At 40.9% G+C, this 26262-nt stretch overlaps 1 protein-coding gene across 3 annotated transcripts in view; it reads left to right on the top strand.

Annotated features, from left to right (window-relative positions):
- Nucleotides 1-26262, top strand: part of ACBD6 (acyl-CoA binding domain containing 6) — a 146594-nt gene that overhangs the window by 23360 nt on the left and 96972 nt on the right. For all 3 annotated transcript variants that reach the window (XM_073593333.1, XM_073593334.1, XM_073593335.1), the window contains exon 3: nt 21243-21339. In XM_073593333.1, coding sequence (XP_073449434.1) covers nt 21243-21339 — 97 coding nt within the window. The remainder of the gene's footprint in view (nt 1-21242; nt 21340-26262) is intronic.

Here is a 26262-nt window from a genome sequence, read left to right as displayed (position 1 = left end):
ACGCTTGGGCGTTTAATTCCTTTCATTGGCCAGAATAATAATTTTATTCTGGCCATTGAAATTATTTAATGTGCCTAGCGTTGACAAGCGGCAAACTTTTTTTTTTTTTTTTTTTTCCTGCCAAAACTTTGATATTCATGCACTGGCTGTTCACTTTTTTTTTTTCCTGCCTTTTTAAACCAGGGGTGCCCATCCAGTGGCCCACAGACCGCTCTGATGTGGCCTGCGACCTTCTGCTCTGGGATGGCTGGTTGGTAATGCCAGATCTTGGGTTGCCTACCTGCTATCCCAGAGCATCAGTGTTGTAAATAAAGCCGGCGGTAGAAGAAGCAAGCAGCTGTGGAGCAGAGCCGCATAAGCTGATGCTTCCTGTATAGCGCCGCCTCCTGTCACAAGTGGAGTGATAACAAATGCCTGGGACAGCAACATACTTGAATGGAAGATTGTTATTAAAGGTCAGTTTATTACTAAAATCACAGTGTTTATATGGGCATATCTGTTCTGCAGTGGTCAGTGTGCATAAAAACTCACTGAAACACACGTAAATCTATGTAAATTCGTGTCTCTGCAAGTGAAATCTGCATGGTTTTTCCATCAGTTTTTATGAATGTATGGTGTGAACGAGCAAGCATGTACAGCTCCGCTTCTTCTTAGTGCCAGCAATGTTTCTCCTAAATGTAATTGAGCCACACATGCACAGCTTAGTGTATATTTTCCATGAGTTATGTCGTCCTGGTTCAGCCCATTGAGATGGCTAAAAATGTCAGACTGGGTTTAGATGTCTGCACTGGTGACAGAGCTGGAGAGGAGGTAAGCATAGCACAACTTGGGTATGCTTTAACGCTTTTGCTGCCAGAGCCATGTTGCAAACCTGTTTCATTTTGTGTCTGAAAGATTCTAAAGGCTTGTGTGTGGTTTTATTTTCTTAAAAAAACAATAAAAAAAAAACAACTTGTTATACTTGCCTGCTCTGTGCAGTGGTTTTTCACAGAGCAGCCCCGATCCTCCTCTTCTTGGGTCCCTCGCCAGCACGCCTGGCCCCTCCCTCCTTGCCTAGTGCCCCCACAGCTAGCAGCTTGCTATGAGGGGCAACCAAGCCGAGCTGCTGCTCTGTATGTCCATTCAGACATGGAGCAGCTGCTTAGCCCCATCCCCTCTCTCTCCTTATTAGCTCACTTACTGTGTTCGACAGTAGAGGGAGCCAATGGTGCCCGTTGCTGTCTCAGCCAATGAGGAGGGAAGATCCCCCGACATCGTAACTCTTATGTAACATTGTTGGATCAAGATGGGGCTCAGGTAAGTATAAGGGGGGCTGCTACACACCGGTTTTTGCATAAAGATAAAAAACCTTCTGCCTTTAGAACCACTTGAAGATTATTTAAACCTTCCAAAACATTATGGTGGTTCCTAATTTTGTATATCCTGCAGTATTAGCGCAACTATTTATGAAAAGGTGCACCGACGTTTCAGCATTTTCAGCATTTTGCTGATAGAGAGAAAAGGGTGCCAAAAACGCATGTGATTTTACTGTGCTTATGGTGTGTTTTTCATAGGTCATGTGACTCAAAAAAAAGCATCAAAAACATAACATGGTGTCAGGAACCATGTATCAGACTGAGACAGAAGTGCAGTAAAAATCACACTAATTTAATATAATGGTAAAAAGTTATAAACAGAGCAAACGTACTCAAAACATAGCCAGAGTTCGGTAACTGGAACGGATAGTCAGACAAGCCAGGGATCAGAGTACTTCAGAACAAGCCAGGCAATCAGGAAACCAGAGATCAGCGTAGTGGCACAGGATCAGGAACCAGAAGGGACGCAAAGCAAGTCTTTTAACAAGAACACAGCAGAGAGTCTCTTGATATGTTGACCTAAGTGAAGGCACAGAGGATCTGAACTGAGCAGCTTAAGTAGCCAGCAGGACTGACTAGCAGGCTATCACCAGGGCTGAGCGGCCTGCTCTAAGAAGGAAGGGCTGAGCCCAGTCCTGACACATGGATGCGTTCTTTCTGCATCTTTTAATGCAATTCAACCAGGGAGGTGCGTTTTTGGTCCGTTTTTTTTTTAACTGCCAAAAAATGCAGCAAACAAGAATTTTAACACCACAACGGAAGCGCAGTACAGACCAGTGTGAAGACATACAATCCCTGGCAAAAAAGATGGAATCACCAGTCCCTGAGGATGTCCCTACAGTGGTTTATTGTTGTAGAAAAAAAGCAGATCACAGACATGGCCAAAAACTAAAGGCATTTCAAATGGCAACTTTCTGGCTTTAAGAAACACTAAAAGAAATCAAGAAAAATAATTATGGTGACCAGTAACAGTTAGATTTATAGAACAAGCACAGGGAATAAATTATGGAATCACTCAATTCTGAGGAAAAAATTATGGAATCATGAAAAACAAACAAAATAACACTCCAACACATCACTAGTACTTTGTTGCACCACCTCTGGCTTTTATAACTGCTTGCAGTCTCTGAGGCATTGACTTAATGAGTGATAAACAGTACTCTTCATCAATCTGGCTCCAGCCTTCTCTGATTGCTGTTGCCAAATCATCTTTGCAGGTTGGAGCCTTGTCATGGACCATTTTCTTTAACTTCCACCACAGATTTTCAATTGGATTGAGATCCGGACTGTTTGCAGGCCATGACATTGAACTTATGTGTCTTTCTTCAAGGAATTGTTTCACAGTTTTTGCTCTATGGCAAGATGTATTATCATCTTGATAAATGATTTCATCATCCCCAAACATCCTTTCAATAGATGGGATAAGAAAAGTGTCCAAAATTTCAATGTAAACCTGTGCATTTATTGAAGATTTAATGACAGCCATCTCCCCAGTGCCTTTACCTGACATGCAGCCCCATATCATAATTGACTGTAGAAATTTGCATGTTTTCTTCAGACAGTCGTCTGCATAAATCTCATTGGAACGGCACCAAACAAAAGTTCCAGCATCATCACCTTGCCCAATGCAGATTCGAGATTCATCACTGAATATGACTTTCATCCAATCATCCACAGTCCATGATTGCCTTTCCTTAGCCCATTGTAACCTTGTTTGTTTGTGTTTAGGTGTTAGAGATGGCTTTCTTTTAGCTTTTCTGTATGTAAATCCCATTTCCTTTAGGCCTTTTCTTACAGTTCGGTCACAGATGTTGACTCCAGTTTCCTCCCGTTTGTTCCTCATTTTGTTTTGTTGTACATTTTCTGTTTTCAAGGCATATTGCTTTAAGTTTTCTGTCTTGACGCTTTGATGTCTTCCTTGGTCTACCAGTATGCTTGCCTTTAACCACCTTCCCATGTTGTTTGTATTTGGTCCATGTTTTAGACACAGCCGACTGTGAACAACCAACATCTTGTGCAACACTACGTGATGATTTACCCCCTTTAAGGAGTTTGATAATCCTCTCCTTTTTTTCAATTGACATGTCTAGTGTTGGAGCCATGCTTCATGTCAGTCCACTTGTTGCAACAGCTCTCCAAGGTGTGATCACTCCTTTTTACCTACATACTAACAAGCAGATTTAATCTGATGCAGGGTTTTATTTTTAAAAGATATTTTTATTGACTTTTTTGTTTCAATACAAACCAGTTGTACAAAAAAAAAAAAACACAACAACAACTTATCACTAAATAAATCACAGTTAAACATTGGTATACCTTGTCAAGTATATTGTCTACTTATGGGGGGGGGGGGGGGGGGGAGGACCAAACAGCTGGTTGGTGGTAATTCGATCTGAGATTGATTACACAGTTTATATATAACTAGGTATTTACAAATATGAGTTATAGTAGTTCACATACATATGGTGTTCATTCTGGCACGGCATGAGAATGGCATAGATCAAGCACACACTATATAGAGGGGGTCATGGGGCTAGCCAGCCACCTGTCCCATATTTTGTGGAACATTTTTTTTCGTTTCCTAAGTTCAAAGGTAAGTTTATATAATGGTATAACATCATTAATTAATTTTAGCCATAGGGATTTCAAAGGTGTTTGTATACCTTTCCAGGATAGTAGTATAGACTTTCTAACATAGAAATAAAGGATACGTAATAGTCTCTTGGCCTGTTTAGGTATATGTAGATCACCAAAGACACCCAGTAAGCCATTCTTCGGGTGAATAATATTGGGGAGTCCTAGGGCCGAGGAAATGAAAGAACCCACCTCCTTCCAAAAGTCCTGAACCACCGGACAGGTCCAGAAGCAATGTAGGAAATCAGCATCTCCCCCACAGCCTCTAAAACATTCAGCATTGGGTTTCAACCCCATCTTACATAGCCTAGCCGGGGTAAGATGAGATTGGTGAAAAATCTTAATCTGTATGACCCTGTCTTTAGATGAGATAACAGTGTTTTTGTATGAGTTACTAAATTCAGTCCAGTCTTCCTCCGTAAGTGAAATGTCCATGTCTGCCCATTTATGTTGCGCTTTGCTGAATCTGGGGTTAAAATCTGTCATTAGGGCTGCATAGTAAGCAGAGACAAGTTTATTAGGATCAGGTTGTCTTAGCAGTTTCTCCAATGGGGGCAAGTCTATGGGGTCGTTTAGGGAGCCAAACTGAGCACGGATAGCATGTCTAAGCTGGTAATAGTGGAAGGAGTTTGGTAAATTAAAATCAAGTCTCAGCTGTTGAAAAGTTTTAAATCCCTGGTCGTTGTACAGATGGCATAAATACTTCACCCCCCTAGAGTACCAATGTTTAGCGTCAGGTAAAGAGTTAAGTTCCTGCAAAGTGGGGTTAAACCACAGAGGGTTGTTCGGGGATGCCGACCAAGCATGTCGAGAAATTTTTTTAACTATGTGTTGGAAGATTGAAAGTGTAGTTGCCAGCATGGAGGTACCTGGTCTATTTGGGACTTTGCCTCTATAAATGATATTATGAAGAGTTTCCATGGAGGTCGCGATGGCACCCTCAGTAGTGGTACATGCATTTGCCAGAGCTGGATGTAACCAGTCATGTATATGCACCAGTTGAGACGCCGAATAATAAAGAAAGAAATTTGGAAATGCCAAGCCGGCCATGCAAGACGGCAGTCTTAGTGTCTCAAGTGCCACTCTGGGGGATCCCCCCCTCCACAGGAACGTCACACATATTGTGTCAATACGTTTAAAAATAGATTTAGGGATTGCGCATGGGGAATTAGCCATAACGTATAGCAATTTTGGGAGATAAACCATTTTGAGGAGGTTTGCTCTTCCCATAAGGTCAAGGGGCAAATCCCTCCATTGTTTAGTTTGCTCCTGTAAGCGATTCAATATGGGATCTAAATTATTAGTGATATATGTGGATAGGGGCGATTGTACTAGGACCCCAAGGTATCGAAAAGAGGACACCACCTGTAATTTAGAATCCGGATGAATCTGGGGAATCGCTGCTGTATCCAATGGGAAAAGACTTGATTTGTCCCAATTCACCCGGAAACCAGAGAAATCTCCGAATATGTTAATTTCAGCCAGCAAAGACTGGAGTGACCCGCTGGTATCCGCTAGGTATACCAATGTATCGTCTGCATAGAGCGAAATTCGTTCTTCTATAGTGGCAATAGGAAGTCCCTTAATAGATGAAGATGAGCGAATACGTGCCGCTAGGGGCTCCATGGCTAGGGCGAATAGGAGTGGGGACAGCGGGCACCCTTGTCTTGTACCTCTCGTAACAGGAAATGACTCTATAACCGATGCGTTAACTCGAACCTTGGCCTGGGGGAGGTATAAAGGAGTCTTATCCATGCCACTACACGCGGGCCAAAACCATACAACCGCAACACCCGAAAAAGATACGGCCATTCCACACTATCAAATGCTTTGCAAATATCCAAAGATACTATGGCCCGCGTTGGGGGGCAATCATGTGGATATTGCAGATTGTGAAATAATCTACGAATATTCATTCTAGTGGATCTTCCTGGTATAAAGCCCCCTGGTCACTGTTAACCAGAGTGGTGACCACGTTATTTAAACGATTTGCAAGCACTTTAGCCAGTATCTTAACGTCCACATTGATAAGGGATATTGGTCTGTACGATTCACATTTTAAGTGGATCCTTCCTAGGTTCTAGCAGAAGTATGATCAAGGCCTCCCGCATAGTGGGGGGGCAGAATCCCAGCATCTAAAGCTTTATTATAAGTATGCAATAAACGTGGGCATAGTAATTCTCTAAACTGTTTATACCATTCAGTGGGGTAACCATCTAACCCGGGAGTTTTATGGGCTGGCATTTGTGAGATGGCTGCAGCAATCTCGTCCACCGATATGGGCGCCTCCAACTCATCCCTCCTCTCAGAAGACAAGGAGGGGAGGGATATGTCAGCGAGGTATGCATCCAGCTGGGTTTCAGAGTATTCAGCCCTAGATGTATAAAGGTCTTTGTAAAAGTTAAGAAAAGCCTCCACAATATCTCCAGGAGTATCACTAATTTGACCCTGTATGGTCTGAATACGTGGAATGGATACCGGAGGTCGGTCTGGTCGTGTGAGAAATGCCAGGAGACGCCCAGCTTTGTTACCGTGTTCAAATGCTTTCTGAGTGGTATGTAATAATCTTTTTTGTGTAAGATCTAGTAAGCGAATCTCGTATTCTCTACGCCTCTGTAACCATACTTTTCTCTTATCAGGGGACGGGTCAGTGGCATAGCTAGACTCCGCCTGCACCATAGCGGTCTCCAGCTCTGCAGTAAGTTGTTGGTTGTTTTTCCTCAAAACCCCGGTGATGGACATAAAGGTACCCCTCAGTGTGGCCTTAAAGGCGTCCCATTCTGTAGAAGGGTTTGCCGTTCCCACATTGTCTCTCCAGTATTCCACAATACCCTTCCTGCAGGTCACTTGCACCATCTCATCTTCCAGCCAATAAGAATTTAGTCTCCAAATGGTCTGGCCTGAGCCTGGAAGGATGTCCAGGCACACAGAGGAGCGTGATCTGAAACCCCTCTCTGCAAATATGTAACCGCAGAGACAAGGGGGAGAGTTTCTGTAGGCTGATGCAGGTGTTAGTGTTTGTAATGAAAATTTACAGGGTGATTACATAATTTTTTCCTCAGAATTGAGTGATTCCATAATTTATTCCCTGTGCTTGTTCTATAAATCTAACTGTTACTGGCCACCACAATTATTTTTCTTGATTTCTTTTAGTGTTTCTTAAAACCAGAAAGTTGCCATTTGAAATGCCTTTAGTTTTTGGCCATGTCTGTGATCTGCTTTTTTTTTTTTTCTACAACAATAAACAACTAAAGGAACGTCCTCAGGGACTGGTGATTCCATAATTTTTGCCAGGGGTTGTACATAGAATTTAAAGGGATGTATTTTCCTTGAGCTTTTCTTGCACTAAAGGTGCTGATAGTGGCTAACAATAAATTCATATTCATTTAAATTCATGATATTAATTAAAAAGTTGAATATAATACAGTTCTATAAATTTTTTCTTACTGTCATTTTCAGTTTCGGTCAAGTGCATCCTGAATTTTTGGATGACAGAAAAGCATCATATTATCTAATTTTTGCTAAGATATTAAAGGCCATGTTCACCTTTTGGAACATGTTACATGTTTCCCCGTTTTTAGGGTGGAACATGTAACATGATTCGGCACCTGCAGCCTCTTTCCCTGCTCGCCCCTCCTTGTGACGGCAGGCGGGGAATGAAGTGTGGTGGGGTGTTGATCACATGGAGGACAAAAGGTGTTTTTTTTTTTTTGTGACAGATTCTCTTTTAATGAGACATCTGAGGTCTTTAGCTCACCGATTGAAGTAAATGGAGTGCACCAATTAGCAGCAGCTTCACCAGCTAGACCTGCCAGTGAAAGTGACAGCTGAACCTGGAAGTGACATTTTTTCACATCTCTTCCATCTTAGTAGGAAGGGGAGATCAGCAAATATCTGTTCCTTGGGCTCAGGTGTGGCTTGCAAAGATGTGGCAGTAGTGATGGAAGAACTGATGGGATGCGGCTGAACCAGACAGGGACTGAATACTGTTCTCTAATTGGAAATACCTAATTGGGTGAAATGTGCAGCGCTTATGTGATCATGTAAACCTTAACAAATAATATGAGTACAAAAAACGTGAATAATAAATTATGTGCTCATCTGCAGTCTTTTTGTAAGTTCATACACTTGCACATTTATTTACGTCTTTTTCAAATAAGAAGGATGTATTTGAATATCGAGCAGCACGCACGGTTAATACTGAGGGCCTGTTCACCGTTGCAGGTAATGATACGGAGATAGGCGGTCTTTTTATGAGACTTAAAAATGCCATGGTCTCTGAGCTACACTTGCAATGGGATGTTGCCTTCTTGGAGCAATACATATCAGAACATATGGTCCCAAGAAGTCTGAGATGGGACATCCATCCACAGCAAGGAGATCCAGACTTGGACTCTTGGTACAAATATTTCAATGATGCAGGTACCGAATTTTTGGGGTTTTTGAATTCCAAGAAGAAAAATAGACCCCAAGTCCTGGATAGAGAGATAAAAGAACTGAAAGATAAGCTTTTACAGTTCAAAAATTCCCAAGAGTATCATTCTCTTTCCTCTAATCTTCAGTCTTTTCTTGAGAAGGAAGATAGAAAGCAAAAGAATAAAAAACACAAAAAATACTCTCGAGATGCGGGGGATTATAAATCAGGGTTGGTTTTCGGCTGGCAAAAGACATTGTTAGCGAGCACCAATCCTGAAGTCTCTTCTACAGCTGTCGTAAATGGTCCCCATGCTGTCAATAATATGGTGAACACCAGCCATTCCAGTCTCACACAACCTAAACCCCCACCTACACCTAGAGGGTACTTACATGAACCTGTAGGTCATTTAGGTCCACAGAGAGGTAGGCATCCCAGTTATCCTACCCCTCCACCACCACATCGTGGACGGGCCAATAATCGGAATAAGAGGGGAGGTAGAGGTCGCTCCAGAGGCAATCAACACTACCATCAGACTCCTCATTATGACGATTATAGAAATTATGGATACAACGGGTCCCCTGTGTGAACCTATGATAATCCACCCCCCTATGACTCTCGTTATTGTGACCATCCGTCAATCCCAGTGTACAACAGATTTTCTCCACTCCGTCATAGAGAGGATCCTTCATATAACCGGAATGAATATAATCGTTCTTCATTAAGTCAAAATCGATATGATTTAAATCCCAAGGGAAACCAGGATTTTCGTCTGGGCACACAGGGAAGAAAAAGGTCTTCGGACCCAAAAGAGGTTCTAGAGGGGGGCGGAGAATCCAGAGAAGAAAAAAGAAAAAGGACATGATAGGCAATGGAGTTTTTAATTTAAGCACTAAGGAATTGACCACTCAGGAAATGATATTGGACAAGGGTTTAAAATTTGCCCCCCAAAAGAAATTAGACAAATTCCACACCTTTTATAGATGTCCATAAATTTATTAGGAAGATTAATATCCAACGTTTTCTAGCTTCTAATACGTCTTCTCAATTTCAAAGAGCTGCTTCTTCAGGCATGGTACATTCAGGGCTGTCTAATCTGTCTTTATTCAGCCCCCCTGTACCTGCAGCTCCTGCCGTGAACATTTTTAGGGACTTAGTTTTGCAAGATTTAGCCAAGCTTCCTCCCAAAAAGACATATAACCAGTCCTTTCCAATGCTCGGGTTCAAATCATTGTGCGAGAGGAAAGACATTGTTGTCCGTCCTGCCGATAAGGGCAGAGGCATAGTTGTGCAGGACAGACTGGACTACATGCAAGAAATGTATAGGATATTAAGTGACCAGGACACATATAGGGAACTTGCCAGAAACCCTACTGCCCAATATAAAAAAGAGCTGGACCAACTAGTTTTAAAAGGTTTTAACGAGCAGATTCTAAATAAAAAAGAAAAGGCTTACCTAGTACCTACTGCACCTAGAATCCCAATCATGTACCATCTGCCCAAGATCCACAAGGATCCTGTTCACCCTCCGGGTCGACCAATCATAAGTGGAATCGACTCTGTAACATCACGTATCGCTAAATATATTGATTTCTACCTTCAACCATTGGTCAAAGGCACTCCATCGTATCTTAAGGATACAACTGATACCATTAGGCTACTTGAAAGTGTGGAGATTGGGGGGGGGGGGGACCTGCTGATGGCCACTGCAGATGTGGCATCATTGTACACCTGTATCCCCCATACCAGAGGTATAGAAGCGGTCACACATTTTCTGAACAGGGACCATTCCATTACCAATAAACAAAGTGAATATATTATTGAGCTATTGCAATTTGCTACCAAACACAACTACTTCTGGTTTGACCAAAAGTTTTTCTTGCAACAGAAGGGTGTAGCTATGGGGCTAAATTTGCCCCTAGCCTTGCCAACCTTTTTATGGCAAAATGGGAGGACGTCGTCTATTCTGAACACAGGCCCTCATTGGTACTGTGGGCCAGATATATAGACGACATCCTCCTCCTATGGGATGGCACCCCCGAATCCCTCAGGGATTTCTTTGTGTTTTTAAATGACAACGATCGGGGGATTTCATTGACATATGAATTTAGCTCATCTAAAATTCACTTTTTGGATCTCGAAATCGAGACGGTCTCACACCAATTTAAGTTTAAAACTTACTTCCTCTTTCTTTTAATGATGGGGCTGACTGCCTATATCTACTGAGTCCATCCATACCTTACACTTGTTCGGAGGTCCATCTGGAGGTCATATCTGGATAGAGCATCTGATCCCCTTGGTATAGTATACCACAAAGCTTGATTGACTCACTAGGTGTACACCTATTTGAGTTCAATCCCTCTGGTAAGCAGCTTCTGGTGTCTTTGGTGGTGGACCTACTATTAACTGTTATTACACCATACATATTTGAAGTTAAAGACTATCACCATATTATATCCACATGTGACTGAGGATTATCCTCACACATGATTGAAGCTTGTCACTGACTTTTTTCTTCTTTTTTGGACGTCACACATCCAAGTTCCTTTGTTTATAGACATCACATGTCATAATAGAGGACTGCTTGGAGTATTTTTGTGCACATCATTTATTCACGTTTTTTGTACTCATATTATTTGTTATGGTTTACATGATCACATAAGCGCTGCACATTCCACCCAATTTGTCATTTTTGCAACTTTATCCACTGCTGTGCTGGCTGCTTTAGTTTTTTTTTTTTTTTTTTTTTTATAATTGGAAATACCTTCCTTGGACCTTTTGCATTGAAATCTTGGGTTGAGAGACCTGCGACTAACCTTCTTCCTTTTATTGAAAGCATAAAAAAAAATCATTTTTTATTAACTTGCAGTATGGCTCTGAACTTGCTTACAAATATGACTTCTTCAGAAAGAGTCCATTCCTTAGCTCAGCCCCTGCCCTCCCGGAACATCATAGTGCTTTCCTCTTCTGGGAGTGTCTAATTACTCTCTATGGCTCCTCCACCCCTTTTTATTACTTAATGCACCTGCCGGGGGAGAAACGAAGAGAAATACTATAGAGTGTCACTTGGGTGACCACTCTGAGTCTGCTGTGGCTTCTGACATCATAGCTCCCAGCAGCTGTTTCAGGTAGGGTTGTCCCGATACCGATACTAGTATCGGTATCGGCACCGATACCGAGCATTTGCCCAAGTACTTGTACTCGGGCAAATGCTCCCGATGCTTCCCCCGATACCTGAACTGTCAGCTGTGATCGGCGCGTGGGGGAGTTACAAGATTCTCCCCCGGCGGCTTTCACCAGCTTTAGTGACAGACAGCGGTGATCGCTCACAGCTGACTGTCACTGCATCCTCCTCCGTGCCCCCTCCTTTCCTCTGTCCCTCTCAGCTGTCCCCTCCATTCCTCTATCCTTATCTGTCCCCTCCGTTCTGCTCTTATCTGTCCCGTCCGTTCTCCCCCTCAGTTCCTCCGTCCTCCCCCTCCTCCTTCCTTTGTGTATGGATAGAGTCAGCTGACTCTGTCCATTCACATAACTGAAACATTGTAATCTCCTGTGATTACGATGTGTCAGTTTATGAATGGAGAGAAGCTGCGGTCTTCTCTCCATTCATTGTCAGTGCAGCTGACGCTGCAGAGAAAGGGACTGGGGAATCTCTATCCTCTGTCTCTTTCTCTGTCTCAAGGGGGAGATATCAGAGCTCTGTTAAGACCCCTGATATCTCACCAAAGCCCCCCAAAAGGGCTGATTAAAAAAAAAAAAAAAAAAAAAAAAAAAAAAAACAATAAAAGAAATATTATTCTAAAAAATAAAAATTGTAAAAAAAAAAAAAAAAAATAACACACACATACAACGTTCACCCCCTCCCCCCCCCCCCCCAAAAAAAAGCAAGCACTGTTAAAAAAAAAAAAAAAAATGAAAAAAAAAAAACACTGTCACGTGACATTAAAAAAAAAGTATCGGTAATCGGTATCGGCGAGTACTTGAAAAAAAGTATCGGTACTTGTACTCGGTCCTAAAAAAGTGGTATCGGGACAACCCTAGTTTCAGGCCTTTTTAAATGTCTCCCCAAAGGAGGCCTTTACAGGTAAATCGCATTCCAAAAATTATTTAAATGGACATCAATGTCTGCTTTCCAAACATTCACTGATGGTGGATCAGTCACTCATTTAAAGTGATACTAAAGCTCTTGTTAAAAAAAAAAAAAAAATTTAAAAAATCATGTCATACTTATCCACTCTGTGCAATTGTTTTGCATAGAGCAGCCTGTATCCTCCACTTCTTGGGTCCCTCGCTGGCACTCCTGGCTCCTGCCGGGTGCCCCCACAGCAAGCAGCTTGCTGTGAGGACACACAATCTTTCTTTATACGAATTGCTTACATCTAAAACTGTTACTGTATTTCTAATATGCATTTATATTGTAGAACTATTACCCATATAACAAAAACCTCTGAAGGACTATAATCAGTCCGAAACATGTAAGGTGTCCACGCCAGAATTCCACGGGCAGTATTTGTTTGACATGGATCATGTGTTGTCTAGGGTACTACGTGTTATGAATCTGTGAATTTTATGTTTTTCAAACTGCTATATATGTTTACCTACGTACTTTTAATGTTTTAATAAAACTGTTTTTTTTTTTTTTGTTTTTTTTTTTTTTTTTTTTTTTTGTTTACTTCCGTATTGGTCTGTCAAATCCATGAGGGGTTTACCGTGCTTTATGCACCAGGTTTTTGTTCTTTCATTTTAAGCAATAGTGGATTGGACAGACCAAATCTCTCTACACATACTAATTCTTCTATAATACAATGCCTGTAGAAGACGTGTAAGCCAAAAGTCACTTCTGCAGACTTTGGTAGTTTGGTTCAGGGCTTGTTTGCACTTGCATAGTCTGTGAAAAGTGGTCTGCGGTGAAGTGGGTGGCTGACAGGTATTCAAGAGGTGATCCTGTCTCCTCCTGTATGCCTTGTGTGTTTTTGTGTGTGGTGCTTTTTATTTATTTTTCTCACAAATGGCTTTCTTTTGGTGGTATTTGATCACCACTGGGTTTTTTGTTCTATAAACGAGACGATTTATTTGGGGGGCAAAAAAATTCTAAAAATCTAATTTCTTAATTTATGACAATTTATTCTGCTACATGTTTTTGGTAAAAAAGATAAATACAAATCCCAGTAAGTATATATTGATTGGTTTGTGTGAAAGTTATACAAACTATGATCGTGTGTGTGTGTGTGTGTGTGTGTCTTGCCTACTCACATTTGGCAAGTAAACAAAGGAATGTATAGCCCCCCCCCCTCCGCCGAGCACAGGCACGCAGCACTGCCATTGCAACACATAGAGTCAGCCATCTGGGACCTCCCCTCTCCACCTTTTGCCGCACGTATCCGCCCAGGCTTGCAGAGCGTGCTCTTCAATAGGCATTAAAGAGCCACCTGGGACCACCCCTCTCCGCCTCCCTCCTGCTGCACACCTCCGCCAAGGCACACAGACCTTGCATTTCAATAGATATTAAAGTGCCCCCTCCGCCTCCTTCCTGCTCTCTGTCTGCCCTCAGTTTGCACCGATGACTGGCACCTGTGGCTGCAGAATGGTAAATATGACAGTGTGCTGGAGGCATTGGTACAATGGGGGATTAGACAGGATGTGTGTTGGAAGGAAGGAAGGAGGGGGGGGCGTGGGATTAAGAACAAGCATGTGCTGGATTGGGGGGGGGGGGGGTTAATTGGAGGCATAGATGCGCTGCATTGTCAGGGAGATTAATATTGGTAAAGTTTTTGGCAATATTTATTTTTTGTAACTTGATCCTAAATAAAGCATTTAACAATGTCATTTCTTGAGATAATTTATGAGGGCGTGATTAGGGGTGTGTAGAGTTTGGGTGGGGCAACTGGTGGTAAGTAACTCTTAAGGCTTGGCTGGTAGCCCAGGACTTGAAATTTTGAGGTGTGTATTACAGTGGGGCAAAAAAGTATTTAGTCAGCCACTAATTGTGCAAGTTCTCCCACTTAAAAAGATGAGAAAGGCCTGTAATTGTCATGATAGGTATACCTCAACTATGAAAGACAAAATGTGGAAACAAATCCAGACAATCACATTGTCTGTCTGTCTGTCTGATTTTTGAAAGAATTTATTTGCAAATTATGGTGGAAAGAAAGTATTTGGTCAATATCAAAAGTTCATCTCAATACTTTTGTTATATATCCTTTGTTGGCAATGACAGAGTTCAAACGTTTTCTGTAAGTCTTCACAAGGTTGTCACACACTGTTGCTGGTATGTTGGCCTATTCCTCCATGCAGATCTCCTCTAGAGCAGTAATGTTTTGGGGCTGTCGCTGGGCAACAGGGACTTTCAACTCCCAAAGGTTTTCTATGGGGTTGAGATCTGGAGACTGGCTAGGCCACTCCAGGACCTTGAAATACTTCTTGCAAAGCCACTCCTTCGTTGCCCGGGCGGTGTGTTTGGGATCATTGTCATGCTGAAAGACCCAGCCACGTTTCATCTTCAATGCCTTTGCTGATGGGAGGAGGTTTGCACTCAAAATCTCACGATACATGGCCCCATTCATTCATTTTTTTCATGTACACGGATCAGTCATCCTGTTCCCTTTGCAGAGAAACAGCCCCAAAGCATGATGTTGCCACCCCCATGCTTCACAGTGGGTATGGTGTTCTTTGGTTGCAACTCAGCATTCTTTACTCCAAACACGACGAGTTGTGTTTCTACCAAACAGTTCTACTTTGGTTTCATCTGACCATATGACATTCTCCCAATCCTCTTCTGGATCATCCAAATGTTCTCTAGCAGACCTCAGACAGGTCTAGACATGTACTGGCTTAAGCAGGGGGACACATCTGGCACTGCAGGATCTGAGTCCCTGGCGGCGTAGTGTTACTGATGGTAGCCTTTGTTACGTTGGTCCCAGCTCTCTGCAGGTTGTTCACTAGGTCCCTTGCTCACCGTTGTTGTGATCATTTTGACCCCACGGGGTGAGATCTTGCGTGAAGCCCCAGATCGAGGGAGATTATCAGTGGTCTTGTATGTCTTCCATTTTCTAATTATTGCTCCCACAGTTGATTTCTTCACACCAAGCTGCTTGCCTATTGCAGATTCAGTCTTCCCAGCCTGGTGCAGGTCTACAATTTTGTTTTTGGTGTCCTTCAACAGCTCCTTGGTCTTCGCCATAGTGGAGTTTGGAGTGTGATTGATTGAGGTTGTGGACAGGTGTCTTTTATACTGATAACAAGTTCAAACAGGTGCCATTTAATACAGGTAATGAGGGGAGAACAGAGGAGCCTCTTAAAGAAGAAGATAAAGGTCTGTGAGAGCCAGAAATCTTCCTTGTTTGTAGGTGACCAAATACTTATTTTCTACCATAATTTGCAAATAAATTCTTTCAAAAATCAGACAATGTGATTGTCTGGATTTGTTTCCACATTTTGTCTCTCATAGTTGAGGTACAGGCCTCATCTTTTTAAGTGGGAGAACTTGCACAATTGGTGGCTGACTAAATAAATACTTTTTTGCCCCACTGTATGATTGATATAGAATATATATATATATATATATATATATCTATATATATATATATATATAGATATATATATATATATATATATATATATATATATATATATATATATATATATATATATATATAGATATATATATATATATATATCTATATATATATATATATATATATATCTATCAGACCCTTGGGAGGTGCACTGACATTAATAGTGACACTAATACAGTGATAAGATAATAACGGCACTGGCTGGGAAGGGGTTGACATCAAGGGGCAATCAAAGGATTAATTGTGTGTGTCTAACAAGTGTAATATGTGCTGCTTTTATTTACAGATCTGGCTGATTTTTCTCCCTTAACAAAGGTGGATAACTGTGCTATAAATCCTATGTGTTAAAAATCCTTTCAACTGTATCCACACCATCCATCACCATAAAGTGTGTGATCCTTAAGCTACCACTTCCACCTTTTTAAAGTGTTTTTGTTTACCAGCTTGCATGGACCTCCTAATACGGAAGGTCAGTGACACCCAGCCAGGGCCTTTATCCATCCAAGGGAACTTATGGGGCATAGAGATCCACCCTCAAGTTGGCACGATCACGGGAAATCTAAAAAAAAAAAAAAAAAATTATATATATATATATACTTGCCATAGTATAAAAACCCTTAAAAACATTGATTGTATCAAGAAAAAATTGCACTTACATCAAGGAGATTTTAAGACTTCATTTGTAATGCACAAGCCAGCCAGCTAAGTCATAACAGCCCATCCTTCCGGGATGCAAGAAGCGCAGTGATGTTGGCACATTGCTTCGTCCGATGCGTTTCGTCACACAATGACGTCCGTGGCACCCTGGGAGAAGAAACAGGACTCTGTGCTATGATTGGCCACAGCCGATCAACAGGCCTCAGCTATAAATCATTGGCCAGGACCTGCTGACAAAATCCTGCTGTAGCCAGTGACTGTGTGGGTTAGCAGGGGCGCACGCATATGGGACCCAAACCCAGAACAGGCTGGATGATGATTATGTACAGTGTGAGCGGCTGGCAAACAGGGTTGTAAAAATTAATCTCAACCATGTTTTTACCCCGGCCACAAGTGTAAAACTAGGCCTTTAGAGCAGTGTTTCTCAACTCCAGTCCTCAAGGCGCCCCAACAGGTCATGTTTTCAGAATTTCTTTCAGATGAAACGGCTGTGGTAATTACCAAGGCAAAATAATGCTCAAATCACCTGTGCAAAATAATGGGAAGCCTGAAAACATGACCTGTTGGGGTTCCTTGAGGACTGGCGTTGAGATACACTTCCTTAGAGTATACGTGTACTTTGCTGCCATACTTCATGTGTTTTCTCAAGAGTGTCTTCACCTACCTGATTCCCCCCCCAAATACTGTTTTTAGGAGTGACAGATTCACACGCATTGATGCATTACACAGTCAATAGATGGAGTTGCAGCAAGGTCCCTGACCTCACACACAAAGATATTGCCACACACTGGCTGCTGAATGCTGTCTTTCAGATTCAAATACTAAAGTAATATAATTTTCATAATCTATTCTATTTCATAATGTAAATTAATTTATTGTGACAGGCCCACTTGAAAGGGTAATTACTCATTCACCTTACATTATACATTCCTTTAATTATTTTCCAGCACTAAAATTAATTTATTGGAACTTTTTATATCATATGCTCCATTTAGTCTGTATTGTTAATTTTTCTGCTGTAATGGAGATAGCAGTCAGAAGTGGGGCTGGACTATTCCCAGGAGCTGGCTAGCCAGCGGGCCTAAAAAGTGTTTGGGCCTAACTTTATTTTCTATTGTCAGTAGAAGCTTCTGTTCCCCGCCGTAAAAACAATGCATGCTGTTTTTTTTTTTTTTTTTTATTGGACTCCTATATCTCTGTGTTCTAATTTGGGCTAATATACATATGCAATATTAATCGGGTACAACTGAGATTTTAAATTGGAAAATTGAATCAAAAGCTGTTTCATGGCCAGGTGTGGGCTACTCCATTATTTCTTCATCAATTAAGCAGGTAAAAGGTCTGGAGTTGATTTCTAAGTGGTATTTGCATTTGGAATCTATTGCTGTGAACCTACATCATGCGTTCAAAGGAGCTGTCCATGCAGGTTAAACAGACCATTGTAAAACTTCAAACAAAACAAGAACGCACTGGTGAGTTTCACAACATAAAAAGGCCTGGACGTCCACGAAAAACAGTGGTGGTGGATGATTGCAGGATCCTCTTCATGGTAAAGAAAAACCCATTCACAACTTCGAGACAAGTGAAGGACACTCTTCAGGAGGTGGGAGTATCATTGTCAAAGTCTACAATCAAGAGAAGACTTCACGAGGACAAATACAGAGGGTTCACCACAAGGTGCAAACCATTCATAAGCCTGAAGAATAGAAAAGCCAGATTAGACTTTGCCAAAAAACATCTAAAAAAAAAAAGAAAAGCCAGACCAGTTCTGGAAAAGCATTCTTTGGGCGGATAAGATTAATCTGTACCAGAATAACTGGTAGAAATAAGTGTGGAGAAGGCTTGGAACAGCTCATGATCCAAAGCACACAAGGTCTTCTGTAAAACATGCTGGCGACAGTGAGATGGTATGGGCATGCATGGCTTCCATTGGCACTGGGTCATTGGTGTTTATTGATGATGCCACAGAAGACAGAAGCAGCTGGATGAATTCTGCAGTGTTTAGAGATATACTGGCAGCCCAGATTCAGCCAAATGCAGTAAAGATGGGCAATGATCCAAAACCCACTGCAAAAGCAACCCAGAAGCTTTTTGAAGGAAATGTGGAATGTTCTGCAATGGCCAAGTCAATCACCTGATCTGAACCCAATTGAGCGTTCATTTCACTTGCTGAAGGCAAGACTAAAGTCAGAAAGACCCACAAACAAAGAACAACTGAAGACAGCTGCAGTTAGAGCCTGGCAAAACATCAGAAAGGAGGAAACCCAGTCTTTGGTAAGGTCCATGGGTTCCAGACTTCAGGCAGTCATTGCCAGTAAAGGATTCTCAACAAAATATTAAAAATAAACATTTTATTTATGATTATATTCATTTTTCCAACTACATTTGAGCCACTGAAAATGGAGGGGGGGGGGGGACTGTATAAATAAAAATGGTTGCAGTTCTTAAAATTTGTTTTTGATATTGTATGTTCAACCCCTTGAATTAAAGATGAAATTCTGCGCTTCAAATTCATTTGGATTGTTTTGTTTTAAATTTATTCTGGTGGCATACTGAGCCAAAAGTATTATTATTATTATTATTATTATTATTATTATTATTATTATTATTATTATTATTTATTATTATTTTTCAGGATTTATATAGTGCCGACAGCTTGCACAGTGCTTTACAACATTAGGGCAGATAGTACAATTACAATACAATTCAATACAGGGGGAATCAGAGAGCCCTGCTTGTTAGAGTTTACAATCTAGGAGGGAGAGTATGAAAAATTGTGCCTATGTCCAAATATATATGAGCCTTACGCTGTACTGACAGGATGGGACTCTGTGACTTTAAAGATGGTCAGTTAGAGGACAAAGGTTGTGCTCTGTGCAGGACTACAAAGTGTAGCTGTGGAGTAGAGAACTGCTTGTGCATCATTCTCCAGGTTTTGGTATACCTGAATGGGGCTCTGTAGTTTTGAGATCCCATAGTATCTTGGGTGGGATGGAATCTCCAACCCTGTGTCCAGGTTTTGTGGATGACCAGCAAGGTGTGTGCTCAGGTGCACATGGGCCATAGGACGCAAAACCACTGCACAGAACAGGCAAGTATAACATGTTTGTTATTTTTAAAGGGGAAAAAAAGAAAACAAGACTTTAGTATCCCTTTAATATATTGCAGATAAGGTGACTGCTATCCAGATGTTTGATCTCAGTACTTGAATTAGGGCTGATTCACACAAGAATGCAGTTTACCAGAGCATGTGCATTTCATGCTTACCTGCACGTTGCATTAGGTGTTCTGCACCTCATCATGTATAAAAATAGGTCATGCTGCATTTGCCTGCAGTGTATTGCAACACGCGTTCCCGGGAATTCAGAGTGTCGTACTGGGGGAGATTTATTAAAACTATAGCACTCCGAATCTGATGCAGCTGTACATAGTAGCCAATCGGCTTCTAACTTCAGCTTGTTTAAGCTTTGACAATAAAACCTGAAAGCTGATTGGTTTCTATGCAGAGCTGCACCAGATTTTTGCACTCTCCAGTTTTAGTAAATCAACTCTGTGTGACAGATGGCAGAACTCCTTTATGTGCCGGTATGGTGTATGTATATACATTTGCTTCAAGCATCTCTTGCAAACTGGTGGAATTTCTAAGGCAGATAAGCTATTTGGAGAAGTTGGGAGAGAAATAGAAACTTGTCGGATATCCGTGGGATATTTGAGGAGTGTAAAGCCAAATTTAGTTGCAGATTTTTCCCAAAGATATGACATGAGTTTTAATCACACACGTCAAAATCCACAATTTACTCCCAACATGAAGGGTCCTCATTTTCCTCCACTTTCCTTGTCAATGCTATGGCGGTAGTTCTTTATGAATTTGTTGCAACGTTAGCACCATACAGTGAACTTGTGAGGTGTCATAAATTAAGAACTACTTGATTTTGTTGGGCGCATTATCTAGAACAATGAAAAAGTTGCAGGGTTTTCATAAATTTTGTTGCAAAGCTTACAGATGCTTTACTGTCACAAATGCTTTGCTGATCTGCCCCGCCCCTCCTCCCCCCTTCCACATTGTGTGCTGGGTAAGGTGTCAGAAAAACAACCCTTTTTGTTATCTGTGCTAGTTTTTTCCTCTGACAGTTGTATACATGTAGAAGAATTACAAAGGAGCTACTTGTGACTACTCCACTCCTCCGTAGCTAGTGAAGAATTCCTAATCTGCATACTTGTAGGGGTAGGTGAACCAAGTGCCCGGCATCCAATTAGAAACAAAATGGAGGTAAATGAGTAGTAAAAACTGATCAAGCCAACGCATTTTGGGGGGAACAAATACCCCCCCCCCCCCACTCCTTCTTCAGGGCTGCTGCTGTATGTTAATGGTGAGTGGGGATATATCTCAAATTTGGTCCATCTGTGACACCGAATTTTGGATAGTTGCTGGTTCATTTGGCGGTGGCAGCATAGTTTGCATACTTGTCACAGGTCCGTGTACAATTATTGCCTTTGGACCACTGTAAAAGCCAGACAACTTGCATTAAAAAAATGTATTGAGGGAAATTTGGTGCTGTTGTAATTTGCTTACATGTTTTGTGATTTTTCTATCTTTGTCTCCTTCAGGGACGCATGGAAGTCATTGGGTGATTACAGTCAGCAGCAGGCAATGCGCGAATATATAGAGACTATAAAAAAGCTTGATCCAGACTGGAGCCCAAAGGTATGTGAAAGAGCAACTTTTGTTATCTGTATTTATGGTAAAGTCAGGTATGACATGGTTACATCTGTAATTCTCTGAACTCCTGTTCCATGCTCTTCTAGTCTTACACACATTCATCTGATTGGGATGGCATTGATTTCCTGTAAGCTTCTGTTTCTCTCATTTCTGTGTCTTCTGTAAGGATTACTTGCAAAAGCTGGACAGCTATGGGCCAACCAAAGTACAGCACATAGCATTGGAAGTGCATGTTATCACATGCTGCATCATCATATCAGCAGGTTTGGTAAATAACAGAGAAATTTTACTGAGCATGAGCAAACCTCCCATCACCCAATGTCCATTGTCTTGGGTGAGACCTCTGCCACTTTGTAGCCAAACTAAATGCAGCAGGCAGGCTTCTGATCTGCACCTGCATGCAGGGACTAGAGTCATGTCTACTAGGCCTAAGATGGCAAGGAGCCCCTCTTCTCCCTCTCTCCCTTCTCCAAGCTAATAGATTGACTGGACATTACAATGACATACCGGTCCCAATGGGAAGTTCAGGGAAGCGGCACTGAGCAAGATGCCAGCAACATTGAAAGTTGTTTTCGTGTCAGTAGCTGTGGCAATCTACGAGGAAGTTTATTCCCCCCCCCCATCAGCCTTCTGGAACATACACACAGGTCCCAGAAGACTGGGACCATTCTCAAAGCACAGCAGGACCTGCTCATGTGCAGTAGGGAACCGGCTGTGAAGGCTTCACTGACTGTTTCCTATACCTAAGATGCCTGGCACCTGCACCCGAAAGCTGATTTAAAGAATCGACCCATGTGCCGACATTGCTGGATCCCTCGACAGGCGAGTGTCCTTATATTAAAAGTCAGCAGCTACAGTATTTGTATTTTCATTTTTTGGGGGGAGACTGGAGCTCCTCTTTAAGTAACACTTACAGGTCTTGTAAAAGGAAAAGTAGCACACTGATGAGCTCCTCTGTCTGTCACACTGCTTTCTCCTCCTACCAGCATGTCCTTTGTTGATGCATTAGCACTGCAGCACAACTGATGTGCAGCTTATTCCTCTCCTCCGTCTGAGCTCTGCTGTACAGCATTTGTTCACTAGCTTATATGCAGATACTTACACTGCTTGCATTAAAAAATAAATAAAATAATAATTGATTGCAAATGTATTTGTATTAATATAAAGCGTTTTTCTAAAGGCAAAAAAAAAAAAAAAAATGTTATACTCCCCCATTCTGTGCAATAGTATTGCACAGAGCAGCCATGCCGGTGAGGGAGGGAGAGAAGAACTGCAGCTGGGCGCACCGCTGGATCGATGTAGGAGTTGGGTAAGTGAATGCATTAAGATAAAAGTTAAGGTTTGGTTTTTTTTTTTTTTTGTTTTTGTTTTTTTAGCTTTTAGAACCACTTTAAAGTGGTGTTCCTGCCGAAATTATACTTTTTAAATAAAAATACCTCTATAATACACAAGCTTAATGTATTCTAGTAAAGTTAGTCTGTAAACTAAGGTCTGTTTTGTTAGTGTATAGCAGTAGTTTGTTATTTTATAAACTTACAGCAGGCTGTGGCCATCTTAAGTGCGGGCATCTGAAGCCAGACTGTATTTCTTCCTGGATCTCATCCTTGCAGATCTCGCACATGCTCAGTGCAGCACAAGCAGTGTAATAGGTTTCAGGTCAGGTTTCCATAGCAACGGCAGTGTCAGAAGAAGTTGCCGCTAGGGCTGAAACAACTAATCGATTAATCGACAACTAATCGATTATGAAATTAATCGATTACTATTTTCATAATCGATTAATCGGCCAGTAACATAATGGGTTAAAAAAAAACTAAAATGAGCCCTTTATCGTAAAAAAAGAGCAAATAATCGCAACTGCAAATTTTACTTTCACAGTTCTACACTAAAAAAAATTAACCCCCTTACAGTAGTGATTATTTGCTTTTTTTTGTACTATAAAGGGCTAATTTTAGTTTTTTTCACCCCCATTATGTTACTAAACATCTTAGACCTGGTTCACATCTATGTATTTTTTGGTGCTTTTTGCAGAAACACACTACAGTTCATTTACATGGTTTCCTATGGGACACGTTCACGCAAAACGGTGCTTTTTTGGTTCAATATACTTCAATAGAGAAGCTGCAGAAAAGCACGCAATACGTTTTTTAATCTGCCCAACAACAAATTGGCCAAAAAAATGTAAATCGCAGCAAAATCACGTGCACAAAAATCAAAACGCACAGCAAAAGCTTATGCTGGCCACACGGATCAATTTTCAGACGAGAATATTCAGACGAAAAATCTTTGTATATTCACTGAATGAAAGAACAAACGTTCTTAAAATGACATTTTTTTTTTGAAGGAAGACATTGTTTGTTTGTTTTTTAATAAAAAAAAAATGATCTCTGAGTCTGATGATATTTACCAGATTCGCCCCTTAATAGTATATACAGTATATCTCCTCTAATCATTTATACAGTATATCTCCTCTAATAGTATATACAGTATATCTCTTCTAATCGTTTATACAGTATATCTCCTCTAATAGTATATACAGTATATCTCCTCTAATAGTATATACAGTATATCTCTTCTGTCTGGTATGCTCAGAGTGGATTCGATATTTTGCTCCCTAACCATATAGTTGGTTATTTATATTTACCACTCCATAGAGATATTTAAGAATAAATTACCTTTTTTTTAAAACTGTACACATTAACTAAATTATACACCACATTTTTTTTTTAAGGTTATTAACCGAATAATCGATTAATCGAAACAATAATCGGCCAACTAATCGATTATGAAAATAATCGTTAGTTGCAGCTCTAGTTGCCGCCCCTTGCTAGAAGGCATTGCAAACGGGAAATGATGCGATGGGCCACGGCCAGGGAGGAGGAAGTGAAAAGTGAATACAGCAGATATACAGTAGGTGCTAAGAAAAAAAAATTAAAAATATCCAATTCGTTTACAGTGCGCAGTTTAGTGAGGAATGCTGAAGAGTTGTAAAAGTGGGTGGAAAGGCAAAACTTTTTTTTTTTTTTTTTGGATAGGTTGGAGGTGTTTATTGCCATCTATGCCCCTGTTGGGGACATCACTTCTCTATTTGTCCTGATTGCCATTATCCTCGAAAGTGAAGTAAAATAAAATCACAAATTTTGTGTTGACTTCAGAAGACCAATAGAGGGGAAATTTTCCAATGGGGACACTAGTTCTGGTGATTTTGGTGACACACCGGGATTTCCTCTCGCTTCCTGTTTTTGCTGTAGGACAGGAAGTGAAAGGGAATGGCAAAAAAAAAAAAAAAATGGAAAGGGGGTTATAACCCCCTTTACTCTATCCAAAATGAAGGAAGAAGTGTGGTGTGTGGGGGTTTTGTTTTTTTTTGTTTTTGTTTTTTTACTTTTTAAGGTATTTTTCTATGCAGTAATAAGGCCATACCCCAATAATTTCAGAAAGAGGGCTGTATTTGAACTAGTGAACACATGGTCTGCATCTTTCCAGGCTTATACTGAAAATCATTTACAAAATGAGTGCACCAGCAACTAATAAGGAATTTAGCCAGAAGCCATTTCCACAAATCAAATATTGAGAAAGAATTTGAACCCACTACAGATATTTATTTATATTTCAAGTTCAGACAAGTCATAAATGTTTAATCTGTTTTGATATTTGCCTTTTTTGTTTCAGCAAATTGTTCATGTTTGATTAGAACAGTAATGTCCACATAGGGCCCGTTAACACCAGAATGCAGTGTGGGAAATCTGCGATCTGTGCACATTTCCAACACCGCACTCAAAACGCACTGCAGTTGCAATCTGCAGCGGGTGTCAGTCTTAACTTAATGACACCCCAAATGCAGGTCACAAACAGTGAGTTTGCCTGCACTGGATTGCAGTATGGTAGTACCATGTGATCTGCTTTCTGTGCATTTTATAAAGTAGTTTATGCATGAAGTTTTCTGCAGTCACATGTAGTGGCTGGTGAGAACATGCCTCTAAAGCACACCTTCACCTGCGGCATCCCAAAAAATAGTAAAGGCACATTTCAAAATGTTAAAACTAAAATACATAATTGAATATATAGATGGATGGTGCTGCGCTAGTCCTAAATGTAAAAACCAAAGTGGTTTAAATGTTGATCATAATTTGTATCACCAAAATATATATAAATAAATAAAGAGTATTACAAAGACTGGTAGGATGACTCCTACAGGTGATGCGTCTCACTGGACTTAATAGAAATAGCATGAGTGTAAGCAAATATATACAATAAAATACGCATAGTACAAACTTAGATCACCATAATAAATATCTCAATGTTAGTGACAAAAAAACAATTTTAAATAAAGTGCAAAGTGATTTAGACTATATGCATATACAGTCCAAAAGTGACAGTGTGCATTGTGCAAACAATGTGCACAATGTAAAATGGCTACACCTCTAATTGCATACGGTGTTAAAAACTTCATATAAAGTGCAAAAAGCTCCAGAAATAAATACAGTAATTAATGTCCCCAAAAAAATAAGGGTATATATAATGAAAAAAAGTATTTCACACAAAAAAATGTCCTTTTTAAAATGAAATCTGTGACAACAACGTGCTGGCATGCACACGTGGCAGTTAAAGTGCTTGGTGAATCAAATCTCGTGCATCTTCGTGTGCAGACACTTCAGTGGGTAGTGGCCCCTTACCTTAAAGTAATGGGGCAACAGCATATGACCAAAAAAGGCTTTTTCATCCACCTAGGGGCTCCTGCGCATCCTTCACCGTCCTAAGTCCTAGGATATGGTTCCCTCAGATGTAGTGCGGGGGGGTTATAAGGATAATAGAGCAGAAAGAAACCCCATAGTGTAATTCCGTTTACTTAAGGTAACTTGTTTTTATCAGACAAATGCAGGTACTCACATTAACAATTGAGGAAAAAAG

Source organism: Aquarana catesbeiana, linkage group LG07 (genome assembly GCF_042186555.1).
Source record: "Aquarana catesbeiana isolate 2022-GZ linkage group LG07, ASM4218655v1, whole genome shotgun sequence".
Classification (NCBI taxonomy): Eukaryota; Metazoa; Chordata; class Amphibia; order Anura; family Ranidae; genus Aquarana; species Aquarana catesbeiana.
This window is presented reverse-complemented; position numbering and strand designations above follow the sequence as displayed.